Source organism: Danio aesculapii, chromosome 9 (assembly GCF_903798145.1).
Source record: "Danio aesculapii chromosome 9, fDanAes4.1, whole genome shotgun sequence".
Classification (NCBI taxonomy): Eukaryota; Metazoa; Chordata; class Actinopteri; order Cypriniformes; family Danionidae; genus Danio; species Danio aesculapii.
In genome coordinates this window covers 6,032,034-6,051,098 of record NC_079443.1, presented here as the reverse complement: position 1 = coordinate 6,051,098, position 19,065 = coordinate 6,032,034, and the positions used below count along the sequence as shown (strand labels likewise).

The 19,065-nt window shown below is 35.9% G+C and overlaps 1 protein-coding gene across 1 annotated transcript in view; it reads left to right on the top strand.

Annotated features, from left to right (window-relative positions):
* LOC130234877 (activin receptor type-1C) overlaps window positions 1–2,056 on the top strand; it is a 78,520-nt gene extending 76,464 nt beyond the window's left edge. The window contains exon 9 of the mRNA XM_056465202.1: window positions 1,602–2,056. Within this exon, the coding sequence (XP_056321177.1) occupies window positions 1,602–1,727 (126 nt within the window). The 3' untranslated portion in view covers window positions 1,728–2,056. The remainder of the gene's footprint in view (window positions 1–1,601) is intronic.
* The last annotated feature ends 17,009 nt before the right edge of the window (window positions 2,057–19,065 follow it).

Below are 19,065 nucleotides of genomic sequence, written 5' to 3'. Positions count from 1 at the left end.
CAATGATCCACTGAAGAGCAGAACAGAACCAACCAAGAAAACAAGAGGCAACAGTGGCAAGGAAGCAAAATTCCACCAGTTGACAGAAATGGAGAACAAACTTTGGGAGAAACCAGGCTCAGACCAATTCTCCGCTGGCCAAACATGAAGGGGCAGAGCTGCAGTCTAATATGTCAGAGAACTATGAGCATCCATGGATGGAGGAGGTGCTAGTCTGAGTAGGTCACTGGGCAGGTGTTCAGACTAGCCAACTTGATCAAACAGAGTGTAAGATCCACCCAGTTGGCCCAATGAAGGTGTCCACTGATGGATGAAGGTTCACTGCGTGCTCGGCCTTTCCAGCGCACAATGTTGTTTCAGTTTAACTTCAAACTCATATCTGACTGATTAGAATATTAGTATATTTATCTTTGGTTTTATCTGACTCCAATCATAAAACATTAAGAAGATTATATGAATATATAATTTAGATAAATGTTTGGACCTTTTGTCTTCACTCGTAACTATTACATTTGATTATTTGGGTGCTCATGTCACTCATGTCACAAATAATAATAATTTTCTCATTCATTCATTTTCTTTTCGGCTTATTCCTTTTTTTAATCTGCGGTCCCCACAATGGAATGAACCGCCAATTTATCCAGCATATGTTTTTACGCAGCTGATCCCCTTCCAGCCGCAACCCATCAATGGGAAACATCCATACACACTTATTCACACACACACACACACACACACACACTACGGTCAATTTTAGCATACCCAATTCACCTGTACCACATGTCTTTGGACCTGTGGGGGAAACCGGAGCATCCGGAGGAAACCCATGCGAACACGGGGAGAACATGCAAACTTCACACAGAAATGCCAACTGACCCAACCAAGGCTCGAATCAGTGACCTTCTGGCTGTAAGGGAAATGTGCTACACACTGCGCCACCAAGTCGCCCCTGCCTAAAACATATGCCGGAATAGTTGACTAGTTGAATAGTTCCACTCAAATAGAAACTAAGCTGAAGGAAAATGAATGAATGAAGTTTCTCCAGCCAATGAGTCAGCTCCTACCATAAGTCCATTTAAGAGTCCACTCCAATAAATGAGAAACCCAGAGGATCACCAATCCCCATTCCAGACTACCAATAACCATGTCCAGTGGTTTTAGATAGGTCTAGTAGATTGGACACACCAGATTTGGAGGTCCCAGACAAAATGCCACACATTTCTGCTTTGTCTATGATGACTACTCTTTGCTTTTGTACCTGGGCTACAGTACTTCCCAAAGATATGATGTACACTTGGGAACTGCTTGTATTCAATCCTTGCCTGATTTGTCTGGGCTATAGATGACATTCCTGGCACCCTTGTCATTGCCACACAATCTGTTTATAGAATCCTCATCATGGCCAAAGAGACTATTCTTGCTCCTGAATAGTAAGGGAAGAGGCTGTTTCTTCTGTTTCCACATCTGCTCCACCACACTCCTGAAGTTTGGGGACTTTTATATATGCTGGTGTTACATTTCTCCAAATATGAAATGGATTTGAAATTTCATCTTTAGGAATTCAAGAGCTGAATAATCATGTATGTTTGTGTTTGTTCCAGGCACTGAGAGTAATGGGTAAGATTATGCGGGAGTGCTGGCATGCCAATCCAGCTGCTCGACTGACAGCGCTACGTGTCAAAAAAACCATATCTCAGGTGACTGTGGTCAAGGATGTTAAAGAATAACCCCAAAGCCTGCTGTTTCTCTTATCTCTGTCTATCAGTGTTACTGGGACATAGAACAGTTGAGATGCCAAAGAATGAAGTTTAAGAGGGAAAAACTGTGAGACAAAATGTTGAAATAATGAATGGAGTAATGTGTGTGTTTGTATGTGTGCGCGCATGTGTGTGTGTGTGTAGTCAGTAAGTGGTGATAGAGAACTAATACACTGCTACCTCAGTTGATATGTTGCACATGATGACCTTTGCACATTATGCTTTGTGCCATAAAAGTTTTCTTTGTTGTACAGATGAATAGTTGCTATAAATATTTTGACACACCAACTTACGTATGTGTGTGCATGTGCTTGTATACACAGTAAATTAATTACTGTTATTATTATTAATATTATTTGTATTTTGCTTTTGTATTGGTTTGGTACTATTTTCATAAGTAAGATGTACATTTTCAAATCTCTTCGTTCAGAACTTTAAACTGATCACATTTCAAATCCTGTCATGATTTTCATGCCGTTGCACATATTTTTATTCCACATGTTTCAGAACACAAGCCATTGTGAAATGTATTGAGAACATTTGATTTAATCACCAAAACACAACAGCAAGACAGTAAGATCTTTTTTTATTTATTTAAATTATTATTTAACAATTCATATATATATATATATATATATATATATATATATATATATATATATATATAATAAAAAAAAAAAAATATATATATATATATATATATATATATATATATATATATATACATATATATATATATATATATATATATATATATATATATATATATATATATATATATATATATATATATATATATATATATATATATACATATACATATACATATATATACATATGCAAAAGCCGCTAAACGCCACTTCCGCCAAAAATGAGCTAATGACATTGAGTGAATGCTTTAGGTGCGTAGTACACCATCAACAAAAAGATTTGCTTCAAATCATCTAAATCGCAGCGTCATCACATTCAGAAATAACAGTTTGTTGGCAAAAGTCGCTAAACGCCACTTGCCTTTGACAGCAAAAGCCGATATATCCAAGCAGGCCTGCAGACCAAGCAGAAGGCTCGAATCAAATCATATGTTTTCAATGTAGCAGTGCGCTGGTACACTGGCTTTTATGAGGAACGCGTTTAATTTCGCCTTCGATTTTGATTTTAAAAGACAGAGTTTGATGAAGTGGATGAGCCTGTCCGACTGTCAGTGAATGGCAAAAGAAAACGTCCCTTACCTCAAAACATTATAAGGAAAACACAATGTACAGTTGAATACGTCGAGTCCGATTTACATTCAACAGCAACTGTGTTTCATGAAAGACAGGGTTAAGATGCCGTTCTTTTATCCCACATGGATGCTATGAGGATAAACAAGAGACTAAGACCTTGAGTATGGTGAGAATGAATGAACAACAGCTTCTAAAATTGTCTGAAAGGCATCCCCTTTTTGACCTGTAGGCCTACCTTGTAAACTATACATTATTTATATTACTTCAAATTACCTATACGCCTGATAAGCTTTTTATATTAATGGACAATGCACAGATATTTTTGCTTCATAATGTTTTACACTACATTATTTGAATCTACCAAGCTTTAGTTTACAATGTTTACATTGCTCTACTTACATTAAATCTAAATCCTAAATATCAGAAATGACAACAGATTGTTAAGATTTAATTAATGTCAGTTTTAATGTTATTGATTAAAGCACTTACTTGACAGATTTCATTCACTCATTTTCCTTCTGCTTTTTCCCTGGTTTACCACAGCGGAATGAACCGCCACTTACTTGACAGATGTAGTTTTACTTTTAGGTGGTTTGTGTAATGTGTTTTATGTTTGGCAAAATAATTCATAATGGCATCTTTAGTGACTTGCAACTAATTACACTGTCTTGTCCCAATCGGTGGATTTAGAGGTTTTTGCAAAAAAAAAAGCACTAGTGGATTTAGCTGGTTGTGACGCAAAAGAAAATTTACCTTGTTAAAAACCAAAGAATTGTGAAAGTGACATTTTTGAAAAAAAAGTTATTTTATTTACTAGCTTATAACCTTATCATTACATATAAAATGAAACTTCTGAACCTAATATATATATATATATATATATATATATATATATATATATATATATATATATATATATATATATATATATATATATATATCCTTAAGTTTTTTTCTTGATTGAAATCTCTTGCAGCAAATTATCAAACAAGAATCTAACAAGTTGAAATTCTATGTACATAATAAATGGTTCAGTGAATATACATTAAGATCAGCAGAATTAAATGATAGACAAATGTATTTCACTGAATGTTTAGTAATAGCTTTATGAAAGAATGAAACCTTTATATAGATGAAACACTTATTTTGTGTGCTGAAAAGGATATTTTAGGATTATGTGTAGTCTACTAACACAATTGAGAATATGCTGTTTGACAAAAGTGCACTTTCGATTATCTGTTTTGAAAATGCACCAATTGCTTGTTAAAATTGTGCCAAACCAACTGTTAAAAAAATGTAAATCAAGACCATGCTGACGTCAGACAGCATCATGTGGTCTGCAAAAGGAAATGTTTTTATAGCCAAGCTTCAGGTTGTGGTTTCCTTGCACATGCTTTTCTGCTGTTTTAAACAGTTCATATCACTTTTGACTACTTTGTACCTGCAGAAGCAAAGAGAACTGATTTCCTGTAAGGTTTGTAATTTATGAATGTAAAAGAAAATCATGTTATTCTCAAGTAACCATTTGCTTTTAGACAAACCCTAAAGTCTGAACAGGAAAAAACAACGTAACTAATCATTCAAAGCCTTATGAATGTATGCTTCTAGAGCAAGGGTCTCATGTATAAAGTGTGCGCACACTCATCTTAGAGTTGGTCAATGCCTAAATTCTTGGCAACGTTCATGACATAGCCAAGAGCCATTATCACCCTGCAGCCGAAGACCTCACTGATGATTGACAACATGGAGGAAACTAGGCTGCTTTTGGAAGTGGTGTTATTGAGGCCAGCAGGGTGTGCTCAACCTGCAGTCTCGTTGGAACCTAATGCCCCAGTATAGTGAAGGAGACACTATACTGTCAGTGAGCTCCATCTTTGGATGAGACGTTAAACCAAGGTCCGCACTCTCTGTGGTCAATAAAAATCCCATGGCACTTCTTGTAAAGAGTAGGGGTGTAAACCCGGTTTTTATGTCAAATTCCCTCTCTCTGCCCTTACCAATCATGCCCTCCCAACTATCCACATTCACTGAATTGGCTGAATCACTGTCTCTCCTGTCCACCTTCAGCTGGTGTGTGGTGAGCACACTGGCACTATTGTCCTGTGGCTGCCGTCGCATCAGCCAGGTGGATGCTGCACAGTAGGTGAGAATAGACCCCCTTACCCTATTGTAAAGCATTACAATAAAAGTAGTAAACGTGCTTCGACTTCATGAAAAACAAAGATGCTGTGTGAGAGATTAATTAAGTAGTCAATTTTTTTAAATGATGGGAATCTCTGCCAGATTAAGTGATCATTTTAATAGCCTAATGTTGAGAGTACTTTACTGTCGTTATGTAGGCTACAGAGTTTATTCCATGATGGTTTATTTATTTATTTTTATATTATGTCTTGATTTACTAATGTGTGAAATCCACTGTAAATAAATCCAAAATAAGTTAACATCTGCTGCTTCTTTGAAAACGAAAAGAGACATCAGCCTTTAACATTTTTTGAGCAGCATTAGCAAACTGTAAATATAATGAAATGCTAATTTTACCGTAATCATACAATGATTATTTTTTATTTATTTATGAAACATCTATTTTGTCCTTCTTTAATGTTTTTAAAGTTTTGCAAGAATTTTGTAAGACTAAACGTTATATTGATATCCATACCAAGTGATATTACATGTAGGATGGCTCACTGAAACTCCCAAAAATTGCTCAAGCTCTACCTCAGGGGTCTCAAACTCAGATTGGTGGGGGGCCATGTTAGTGACTGACAATTCATAGGAGGGCCATTTTAACATTCTAGCACATGAAAATGTGGAAACCTGATGTAATTGATGTATATATTCACATTTACTTTAGCAAGTTCAATTCAGCCAGCAGTAAAATTTTACTAATGTAGACTTTTTATATAATTCTTAATATGCATATGAGGAAAATCTACTAAATGAGACCTTCAAATTTGAATTGAATATTAGCAAAATCATCCTATTTGTTACACTACCAGCATAACGTGTAGGCCATGAAGAGGTGTTTGTACAACAAAATACAGGTGGTATAAAACTGATATTAATCAAACAACCCTTGAATATTTGCAAAAGTTGAGCTTTAGTAAAAATAGAGCACTAACGGACATACAGAAAGTATTCATAGCACTTCACTTTTTCCAAACTATTTTATGTTTCAGCCTTATTCCAAAATGGATCAAATTCATTTATTTCCTCAAAATTCCACACACATTACCACATAATGACAATGTGAACAAAGAGTTTTTTGAATTTTTTTCAAATTTATAAAAAAAAAAAAATCCTGAAAAATCACATGTACATCAGTATCCACTGCCTTTGCCGTGAAGCTCTAAATTGAGCTCAGATACATCCTGTTTCCACTGATCATTCTTGAGATGTTCCAACAGCTTAATTGGAGTTCACCTGTGGTGAATTCAGTTGATTGGACATGATTTGAAAAGGTATACACCTGTCTATATAAGGTCCCAGGGTTGACAGTGCATGTCAAAGCACAAACCAAGCATGAAGACAAAGGAATTGTCTGTAGACCTCCGAGACAGGATTGTCTTGAGGCACAAGGCTGGGAAACGTTACAGAAAAATTTCTGCTTCTCTGAAAATTCCAATGAGCACAGTGGTCTCCATCCGTAAGTGGAAGATGTTTGAAACCACCAGGACTCTTCCTACAGCTGGCCGGCCAGCTAAGCTGAGTGATCAGAGGAGAAGGGCTTTAGTCAGGGAGGTGTTTAATAACCAGATGGTCACTCTGTCTGAGCTCCAGCGTTTTTCTGTGGAGAGAGGAGAACCTTGAGGCGGCCTGTATGGTAGAGTGGTCAGACGGAAGCCACTCCCCGCCTGGAATTTGCAAAAGGCATCTGCAGGACTCTCAGACCAAAAGAAACAAAATTCTCTGGTCTGATGAGACTAAAATTTAACACTTTGTTCGCATTGTCATTATGGGGTATTGTGTGTAGAATGTTGAGGAAATAAATTAATTTAATCCATTTTGGAATAAGGCTGTCACATAAAAACTATGGAAAAAGTGAAGCCCTATGAATACTTTCCAGATGCACTGTATATTTCAATGTTTAAATCAGCCACAGAAATAATCTGTATGTGTGTTACTCTCGACCGCATGCTAAGATAAACTGAAAGTAACCCGAATATTTATAGTACAGTATCTTAAATGTCCAGTAGGTGGGGGTTCAAAAACCACAGGTGTATATGCGACTGCACAACAAGGATAGTGATTCAAATATATATATTTTGTAGGGCCGAATATTGTTATATTTTTTACATCAGTTGCAGACCGGAGGGAGGAGAAGAGGGGGGGGGGGGGGGCACAAATGGCCTGCGGGTAAAGCAGTTTGAGACCCCTGCTCTATCTCTATTTAAAACTCTAAAAAGTTTTTATTATTATTATTATTTTATTTTGTGTGTGTGTATGTATGTGTGCGTGCTAGTCATACTCAAGCATACAAATACGGATTTTGGCATGTGCTCTTTTATATGGTAATGATATTAATTAGGGGGGTTTACACAGCAGAGATCTGACAGCAGTCAGTTTATGTACAATTCAAGGTCATTTGCTATTTATAAATGTCACTTCTGGATCAGAGGTGTATATGCACATTTTTTGTGTGTGTGTGTGCACGTTTTCTCTGAAGTGCATTTACACACTCTAAAGGATCTTAGATCAAATTTGGAATGGTTTCTGTGCAAACATTTTGTAAATGAGGCCCTGGATCTAGATTAACCACCAACTTAGTTTTGAAAAAAGCTGGCAGTAAGAGAGGAGTTTGATGTGTGATCAGAACAATTTAAATAGAAATTTATTCAGTGTACAATTCATACATTCTGGATGTTATTTAGTTTGGGAGGGAACCCAGAGATAACTCACAACAACACAAAACATGCATAAACTCCCCTAGTATTCCAACCATAAACAAGAAGTATATATGAGGATCAACAGCTGAAATTCTATCTCTAAAAGCATAGCTGTGTCATAACCAACAAGCCCTTTCTGAGATGTGATGAAGTCGTGGATGACATTGAAATAACTCTGGATAAATTGTCATATAGACTGTAGTTCAGCATACTGTAGTGAATGATGTTGACAAATAGGCAAAATAACTGTATTTTGTCTGATATGTACAGTTGAAACCAGAAGTTTACATACACTCAAAAAAGGAACATAACCATTTATTTTTAAATGTCTGATGGTAAATCAGATGCTCATCCCCCAATGACGATTGGGTTTAGGGGTGGGGTTAAGTGCCACGCCTACTTTTTAAAATCGTACAATTTCGTTCGACTGAACTCATACGAATTCGTCCGAATTAGCCACTAAACTGACAAAACGTAAAATACTTACGTTTTCTCGTGAGATCAGGCTGGATATGTACAGTTGAAACCAGAAGTTAACGTACACTCTAAAAAAAGGAACATAGCTATTTTTTTTAAATGTCTGATGGTAAATCATACTAATCGCTATTTTAGGTGCGTTAGGATTACCAAAATGATTTACATTTGCTAAATGCCAGAATAATGAGACAACTTTATTAATTATTAGACGTTCACATACATTTCCTTGGTTTTTTTTTTTGCGTTGTTTTAAACTGTATAACTTTGGTCAAATGTTTTGGATATCCTTCCACAAGCTTCTCACAATAGTTTAATGAAATTTTGACCCATTCCTCCTGACAGAATTGGTGTAACTGAGTCAGATTTGTAGACTGTCTTGCTCGCACAAGCTTTATAAACTCTGCCTACAAATTTTCCAACACAATCTCACGGCAATTCGCAACTTTTTGATTTAGTGGCTAATTCGTATGAATTCGTAAGATCTAATTCGTAGAATATAGTACGATTTGCTCATCCCCCAATGACGGTTGGGTTTAGGGGTGGGGTTAGGTGCCACGCCTCCTTTTTAAAATCGTACAATTTCGTACGACTGAACACGAAATTAGCCACTAAACTGACGAAACGTAAAATACTTACGTTTTCTCGTGAGATCAGCCTGAATTTTCTATAGGATTGAGATCAGGGCTTTGTGATGGCCACTCCAAAACATTCACTCTGTTGTCCTTAAAGCACATTTTAACTAATTTGGCAGTATGCTTAGGGTCATGATCTGTTTGGAAGACCCATTTGTGGCCAAGTTTTAATTTCCTGGCTGATGTCTTGAGACGTTGCTTCAGTATTTCTACATAATGTTCTTTCTTCATCTATGCTGTGAAGTGGTCCCTCCTCCAGCAAAACAGCCCCACAACATGATGCTGCCGCCCCCATACTTCACAGTTGGGATGGTGTTCCTAGGCTTGTAAGTTTCCCCTTTGTCCTCCAAATGTAACACTGGTCGTTATGGCCAAACAGTTCAATCTTAGTTCCATCAGACCACAGAAAGGAAGCAATGTGTTTGAGGTTTCCCTAAATACTATTCTACAGTTGTGCCTCCAATTAACTCAAATGTTGTCAATTAGCCAATCAGAAGCTTCCAAAACCTTGACACCATCATCTGAGCTTGTTCAGAGACATAATAATCTTATTATATGTAAACTTTTGACTTTCAAGAAAAGTTATAACAATTTCCCCCCAAAAATCTCTCACATTATTCTGCTATTAAGCATAACCCATTTGATGATCCTAACTTAGCTAAAAGAGAAACAGTTAAGTCACATAACATCTGACTTGTTTTTGGTTATGTGCCTTTTTATACAGTGTATGTAAACTTTTGGTTTCAACTGTATATCCATGATTTGAGGATGTGTTTTGTGTGCATTTAATGCTAGTTAGCACAACTGAGCAGACATTTCAATGCCTTCGACAAGACACACCCGTAGCTTCACTTCATAGACTTGAATGTAACAGCCCAACACATCTGAAGATACCAATACAAATGTGTATAAGAATAAACAAGGGAGTTGCTGATGCATATATCTTTTAAAGTGGTTAAACGTTGTGTATGTTTTGTAGACTGTTTTAAATCTGTGAGCTTGAATCGTCTTTATGTTTCACTGAGATCTGAGTCTTGTACAGTAGGGATTTCTTTGTGACACATTAACAGTCGTGAGATGTGTTTGTGAAATGTGTGTGCAACATAAATATGCCTTGTGAGGTTCTTGTGCAAGTTTGACTTTTGTACAGATGTAGTTCGGAACAGTGTTGTCTGTAATTTATATCGCTTTTGATGTATTGCTTGTGTTAAAGTAGCCTCGGTCAACACAACACTAACAGCGCTTGTTTCTGTAGGCTTTTCTGAACTCATAATTAGGGCCAGACGGAATCTGCGGACGTTTTTTTGCTATTTCTGTGCAGAATTGTGTTAAAAATCTGCGGATTTATGCAGAATTATTTTAGGAGTATCATAAGTTAAAACTTAATATATGAAATAAAAAGTAATACCTATTAATGTTTAAAATGCAAATGCTAATTATATTAATAATGCAAATTATTTGGTAAACAAAGCAAGTCTCTCATATAATATCTCTACTAAAAGACAGAAAATGTAACTTTACAGACTGTATTGTAAATAAATCATATAAATATTTTCATATTCATATTATAATTCATTTAGAAACTGAATAAATATAAATGTACACACATTTAAACAAGTAAATAAACAGAATCAATTATGGGCTAAAAATCTGCGCGCGCAGATTCCGTGTGGGCCTACTCATAATGCATGTGATGCATTTTAGATTTTAGTCATCAGACATGGACATAGCTGGTTGATTGATTCACTGATGGAATAACCGTGGGTATAGACTCAGTTCTGTTTATTTAATCTAAACCAAAGTGTTAATTAATTTTGCCTGCTCTTCAGAAGATCCTGCTTGTAATCCTGCTTCAACCATTTGTGAAAGCAAACAAATGAAGAGTTCAGATGCAAAAACTTCTAAGTGCCGTCTGAAATTTCCAAAAATGAACAATTTTCTCAGCCTCCTTTATGTTGAGATATTTCACTTTAAAGACCTGGGGTCTGTTCTTCATACCTCGCTTAAATGATCTAAGATGATTTGGCAGATCCTGGATCTTTTAATCTTGATAACTGATCTCTGGCTAATTTGGTTCTTCAAACAAGTTCACAAATCAGATTAAAATGTTTGGATGAACTGATCTGAGATCTCTGCATGTGTTATGAAGGACAGATCTATTGATCCTCAAATTCATGATCAGCAATGCAACGATTGGCTGACAGCACAGCAGTGTAATGACATCATCTGATTAACATTCAATCATCCATGTAAGGAAAATTACATAGAATTAGCAGTAAACGGTTGGATATATATGATACGCAATAACTTTCCAAATTTGATGTGCTTTACACTTTCATGTGTCAAGAGTATTCATCATGTATTTCAATACATATCAATGTATTTAGTTCTAGATTTAGAGAAGATTTTCTTTATTATAGTAGCCTAGGCCTACTCAAGTTTTTTAATCGCTGTAAGGAATAACTGCATAAATAAATTTTGCATCAAAAAGCATTTTGATATCAGTAAAGGTAATAATCACCGGCATAAGCGGTCAAAACACATGCATGACTGCATAAATTATTATCCTTTTTAAAAAAAAGGTAATATTTGTGCATGTACACGTTTGTATCTAAAAAGATAATATCACTAAATTTTCACTTTGAACCACCAAGTGGCAGTCTCTGTACTTTTATTTCGGAGTGCAGATTGCATAAGTTTTATTAATATATATTTTTTAACTTGTATTAATATATTTCTTTAACTTTTTTAACAACTACTGTAAGAAATTATCAGCATTCGGTACATACTTTCAGTATTATCTTTGCTTGAACTGACCCAATCTAATCCTGTTTATATGAAATGAACCTGCTCCCAAGCAGGTTTGAGCTACCAGAACTGTTGCTATGACAACAAGTCTCAGATGAGTTTTGAAGAACTAAATGATCCCGGATCGTGTCAAATCGTCAATAACCAAATCCAGATAACTGAGTAATCCACATACGAAGAACGGACCCCAGGAAAAGGACTTATTCTTTGCCATAATGTGATATAACTGAACATACACACAGGAGCCTGATAAAAATGCTCATTTTAGTGGAAAGTTTCAGACGGCATTTAGAAGTTTTTGCTTCTAAACTCTTCAAATAAACAAACAAATAAATACATAAATAAATAAAAGTGACAGCAATCTGGGGGCAGCTGAATCCTTAACAGTTTATGGACAAATGTATCAATATTAGACTTAAGCTGTAGATCACCGCGTTTCATTTGGATATTCAATCTGACATCCTAAGCCTGTGCCATTTGTAAATGATGTTTTGACACATGGCAGAGTGATTTATAAGAGAGGCTGGAAATGATTATTTAATAGACGTCCACGGACAGTTATGTGAGTAACAGCATGTTTTGTCTGTGTGAAATGTGAACCATAGAGCAATAAACTATTTTTCATTACTCCTCTGTGTTTCTTTTATATTTATTTGTTGTTTGAAGAAAGGTATGTTCATTTTTTATTGTCATGGATGATGCGTAAACAGATTATTAAATACATGGTCAAATAACCAAATTTGCTTTTCCCACAATTCCTTCTGGAATTATTATGAAGTATTTTTGTTCTTCACTTTTGCAATGTGCACTTTATGCCACAATATTACATAACATGTTATTTTAGAAGGCATGTCTTTATTATTTTTTCCTCCCCTTTAAAATTGGCAAATGCTCAACCATTTTGTAGCACTTGGCGATATGGCATACCTCATGTTTCCTGGACCAGCTTGATGTTCAAAAGGTTACAACCCACAGTTTTTTTCTACTGTTTTAATCAGTTTTCATACATTTCAACTGCCCAAATCTCTGAAGTTGTCTCCATCTACAATTCCTGTCAGTTACTAATGTTTTCTTTCTTACTCTGTTCCATTCTATCTGTTTCTTTTTTGATTGTTTGTTTGGAGATACAGATGTATGGAATGGCCCATGTGCTGTTGTACTCCAAAGATGTTGATCTACAGCAAGGTTGATACAGCAAGGCTTTTTTAGCCCACTGTTCTTTAATTGTGTGCATTATTTTCAGCGGATATTTCTCCATTCAAAAGATCCTGAGCCTTTGTCAGAAATGTGCTGAAAAGTGGTATGTAAGAGTGTGAACAATTCTGAGAAGTCTGCATGTCCAACACAATCTCACGGCAATTCGTAACTTTTTGATTTAGTGGCTAATTCGTATGAATTCGTACGATCTAATTCATACTATATAGTACGATTTGCTCCTCCCTCAATGACCAATGGTTTTAGGGGTGGGGTTAGGTGCCACACCTCCTTTTTAAAATCGTACAATTTTGTTCGAATTAGCCACTAAACTGACAAAACGTAAAATACTTTTCTCGTGAGATCAGGCTGGCATGTCACACAGGTGAATATTTTACACAGTCAGTTACAAAAAATTTAATAGTTCACAAATGGCTACAAAAGTACATACCATCAGTATTCAACCGAACACCCTTTAAATTGCATAGCGTTTATTTCACACATACACAAAAAACTATTAAAAAAAAAAAAAACAATACAGAAAAATAAATAGGGGCCACATCGTGGTGCAGTGGGTTGCGCTGTCGCCTCATAGCAAGAAGGTCGCTGGCTGTGTAAGTTGGCATTTCTTTGTTTGCATGTTCTCCCCTTGTTTTCATATGTTTCCACCGGGTGCTCCAGTTTCCCCACAGTCCAAAGACATGTGGTATAGACAAATGACCAGTTTGTAAACATTCAGGATGCGCATGCATAAAGGTTGCAGAAAAAAAAGGAAGCGCTAGCTTTTTCAGCGAGGGAATGACATCCGATGCGATACAGAGTTTGTTGTTGTATTAGAAATAAGATATATTGATTAAATATTATATATATTATTTACATAATGCTTTTCAGTGATTCGGCAAAATTAATGTTATAGTGAGCGGTGTTTGTCTGACAGGTTAGTTTGCGATAGTACCCTCCCAATGGATATTGGATAAGACGAAATGACCAAGCATCCAGCCCCAAATATACAATCTCATTGAAGCTCCAAGTGATTTTACGAGAGAGAAGTTAAAGATCTACAAGTCTTTGGATGCCTACAATGTTGTTCTGTTTGGTCATGTGCAAGAAATAATGTTCCATGATTACCATATTCAAAACTATGTAGTGCTAAAAACCGAGGTTCTGCCTAGCAAGGAAAGACAAGGAAAGGAAAGAAGACGGGAGCTAAACAAGGCCTGAGAAATCATCAACAAGCAAAACAACTGCATTCTGACAGCGAACTACACCTGTACGGCAGGGTATGTGAACTTATATTTTTACATATCACATTTTTCGCATTCACTGTCCGCAGCTTAATTCACCATATTTAACTGTTTTTGCTGAAATTGTTGCTGCAATCAAAAACGAGTAATGTGTATGATTCAGCATAGCGTGAACTTACCTGATATAACATGACAACTGCAGAGTCGAGCATTTTTAATTAGGTCCTCAGCTTTTCTGATGGCTGTTTAAGCCAAAGACATCTGCGGTTGGCATTTAAAGCAGTGTGGTGTACGGTAAAAGTTAAGTTTTCTAATTTTTGAACTTTCTATTTTGGCATCCAACCACACAACACGACATGTTTGCTATTGCAACCGGTATGCGCGGATGAATCCATGTGACATCATGTGTCACGTAGGTTGGTAATTCCCCTATAGGTGAATTGAATAAGCTAAACTGGCCGTAGTGTATGTGTGGGTGTGAATGCAAGAGTGGGTGTTTCCCAGTACTGGGTTGCGGCTAGAAAGGCGGTTCATTTCGCTGTGGCACCCCTTGATTAATAAAGGCACTAAGCTGAAAATAAAATGAATGAATAAATGAAAAATAAATAACAGAAAATGTAACACAGGATTTAACGTAACTATTTTCATTCATTCATTTTCTTTTCGGCTTAGTCCCTTTATTAATTCTGGGTTGCCACAGCGGAATGAACCACCAACTTATCCAGCACATGTTTTACGCAGCAGATGCCCTTCCAGCTGCAACCCATCTCTGGAAAACATCCATAAACACTCATTCACACACATACACTACGAACAATTTTAGCATACGCAATTCACCTGTACCGCATGTCTTTGGACTGTGGGGGAAACCGAAGCACCACACGAACGCAGGAAGAACATGCAAACTCCACACAGAAACGCCAACTTCTTGCTGTGAGGTGATAGCACTACCTACTGCGTTGCCACGTAACTATTTTAATAGATATAAAAAGAAAAGGACACTGAAACTGGCAAGAGATTAAAAAAGCCAAAGAAAGGACCACTATCATGCGCTTTCCATCAACCTGGGATATTATCTTGACCTGACTGACTCGATCTGAAATGTTCAAATATTCATTAGGAAGCAACAAAAGTAAGTTAACTCTAAAAGGAAAGCTATACGTTTAAGTACTAAATAAAATACATCAGTTTAGAAGGAAACATACAGTACTGTAGAAATACGAAAACAAACTTTTAAACGTATCAAGCAGTGTCTCAAAACAAAATACTTTAGTTAATTCCATGTTTCCTATGCAGACGCACTGATAAATATATCATTTTTCTAAATATATCTAAGCAGTGAGGTTTCAGAGCTACCTCAAGCCTTTTGGTAGGATTTTGCGTGCAGCAGGGGGAGGTAAGTTAGGTCTAACATCGTTTTTGTTAAATCACACCTCTTTAGTCATATTTCACATAGTCATCATTACTGCCAACATGGAAACACTCTTAATAAACTTACATTTAGATTTATCCAGCACTTTTACATTTGCTTTGATGTCAGGTGCTCTGCCTCCCTGCAGAATCTAGATTATGATGGCTGGTGTCTCTCTTGCAGAGCTAGTGTTTCTTCCAATACTGATTAACTTCCGGTGAACGGTTAATGTGACTTTTTTACATTTTATACGGTTCCTTTTACAGCATCGATGTTGTAATGTACTTAAAATACAATCAGTTAAATAGACTTTGGCATTCATTTAGTTGTTCAAGAGTAAAACGAGACGAAAAGCCATTTATATGCACATGCCCGTCAGGATTAGCAGGCTAGCGCAGAAGCTCCATTGAATATACTGGGGTGAAATAAATGTCCATATTTTAAAGACATGGTGGGGAAAAATGTAATTTAATGCAGTGTTTCTTGTACAAAATGAGACCCATTTTATATCAGATATCACTCAGCCATTGGAGCTCGCTGATTTTTAAAGAAAACAGACCTTAAACATGCCGATTTTAATGCCATGCAGTTTAGGAAACGCTTAACCCAGGTTACTCACAAATTAAAAGTCCTTTAGCATACTTCCGCATATACCCTATTCTGCAATGTGGAAGTGTAATAATTTTTGCTATCATTTTAGAACTTCAGATATTTTTGACAATGGCAGAAATGACTAGGAACTATAAATGTCAGAAAATGTTCGACAAACAAGTGTGTTCACGACTATACTGTACACTGAGATCTGCAGAGTGGATGGCAACATCAACGGCCTGAGGTATCAAGACATTTGTCATGCCCATTACATTACAAACCACAGGAGAAGACAACTTCTTCAGCAGGATAGCGCTCCTCCTCATACTTCAGCCTCCACATCAAAGATCCTGAAAGCAAAGAAAGTCAAGGTGCTCCAGGATTGGCCAGCCCAGTCACCAGACATGAACATTATGAGGAGGAGGCATTGAAGATGATTCTAAAGGATCTTGATGAACTCTTGGAGTCCTGTAAGAACGCTTTCTTTGCCATTCCAGATGACTTTATTAATAAGTGATATGAGTCATTGCAGAGATGTATGGATGTAGTCCTTCAAGCTCATAGGAGTCATACACAATACTAATTATTTTTCCACTGCAGCATGACTTTATATTCTACACTGTACATTATTTCTGTTCAGTGACAAGACTTTTGTCTAAGCAAAGTCAGACCTTACTGTCCTAATTAAATAATAAAAAATCAAGGCATGATCATATTTTATTTTGGTCAAATAAGTGTAATCTAGAGGCCTTTCAAGCCACTTCTGATAACAAATGATCAACTAAAAGTCAAGTTATTTGTTGTTCCTAAAACATGGATAGGCGACAAGACTTTTGCCAGGTAGTGTACACAAAAAGCAGAATGACATAGAGTTGAGGGGAAAATTATTAGCCCACCTGTGCAACATTAATTCTTTTCTTAAAATAATTCTCAAGTAATATTTAACGGATTAAGAAAATTTTCACAGGATGTCCTATAATATTTTTTCTTCTAAAGAAAGTCTTGTTTGTATTATTTCAGCTAGGAGAATTTTTTTTTTTAAAAACCATATAACTCGGGATCAAAAGAGGCCCAAAACTTGCAGAGACAGTGGAGGATGCTTGGGTACAGCAGATTTCCACTGAGGTCATATCTGTAAATCCCTGTTGTTAATTTTGACAATAACACTAAAGGAGATTGCAATAAGGCTCACTGTGTTGCCTAAAGTATTGTGGAGTACACTTTAGGGAGGTGGAAGCTACACTTTTGAGCTATTCACAAGTCCAGTGCTGGTCTTCTCTTTGTGCCAGAAAAGTTCTGTGCTGTAATAACTATTTTGCACAGCATTGCAGTGCAGTCAAGAGTGCCCTCAAACATCAGGGAGGAAGATGAGATGAGAGAGGGGGAGGAAAGGATTGAAGGTGAACTGATCACAACCCGAGACATATTCAGTACATGGCTGGTCTTAATGCATACCAGCAAGTCATTGATGTAAGTGTTTCTGAGTTTCTCCTATTTTCTCTTCTATTAAACACACTATTTCTCTGTTAAATACATTTGTACATTCTTTGAAATGTCTATATACAATGGTGTACTTTTTCATTTCGAATTTATTTTGTTTCTTTATTCATTATTATTTTATATTAAATGATGCGTGTTTCCCAGGGTTGCGGCTGGAATTGCATCCGCTCTAAAATATAGGCTAGAGTAGTTGATGGTTCATTCCGCTGTGGCAACCCCTGATAAATCAGGGACTAAGCTGAAGGAAAATGAATATATTAATGAATTATCTTTAATGAATTTTTTAAAATAAAAAAATTTACATAAAAACAAAGAGAAGTAAATTTTAGGTGCAATTTGCCAGTTGTCCAGCAGGTGACATGACTTATTGCTGCAACAGAAACTACTGACTCTATACATTCTAGCACTTTTACCAACTGCTAAATTACATTTAAAAAACTCATGGGAAAAAAATCTGATGCCGTGGCACAATGAGCACACTCGCTCCCTAAAGAAAGCAGCCCAGAAAACAGAAAATGGACGAAGGCATGTAGTAAAATAGTAGTTGAAAGAAAACAAACATGCACAGTGAATTTGTCCGCTACTAGTTCATCCCAATTAGAGCACTGTAGATTGTGAATAGATGCATTACAAACTTTTTTAGGCAGTACTTTCTTCTGCTATACTAGTAAATTCCTCCAAATCAACATCTATATTAGATATCAACAAAACTTTTAAAACCTTTGTTTTCAAAAATGTTAAAATATTAAATAATTATTATATATAATATATATATTAAAACCTGTTCTTTACATTATGAAATAATTCTTACTATTAAATTATTATTATTATTATTATTATTATTATTATTATTATATTAAATATATATTAAAACCTGTTCTTTACATAATGAAATCATTCTCACTATTAAAATTTAATTATTTTATTATTATTATTATTATAAATATTAACACCTGTTCTTTACATTATGAAATCATTCTCATAAGGATCATAAGGATGTGATGCTAAAACCTATAAGTCGCCTGTCATTAAGCCTCTTATTAAAAGACACAGTTTGATCTAAAAAAATAGTTAATTAATTACAGACCTAGTTCATACCTGCACTGCAAAACCCAACAGTCAAATTTATCAAATGAAATGAGTGCAGTTAACTCAAAATTTACTGCAGTTAATTCTACTCATTTGAAAAGAGTTTTGAACTCAGTGTTGAAATTAATGAGTTAAGTGGTCAAGTAAGTGTTGATTGAGCATTAATAATACACAACTGCTGTTAGCTAGCAGAATCATTGAAGAGAAGCATAAAACTACAGCTGACTTCAGTCACAATCTTAAAAGAAATAAATCT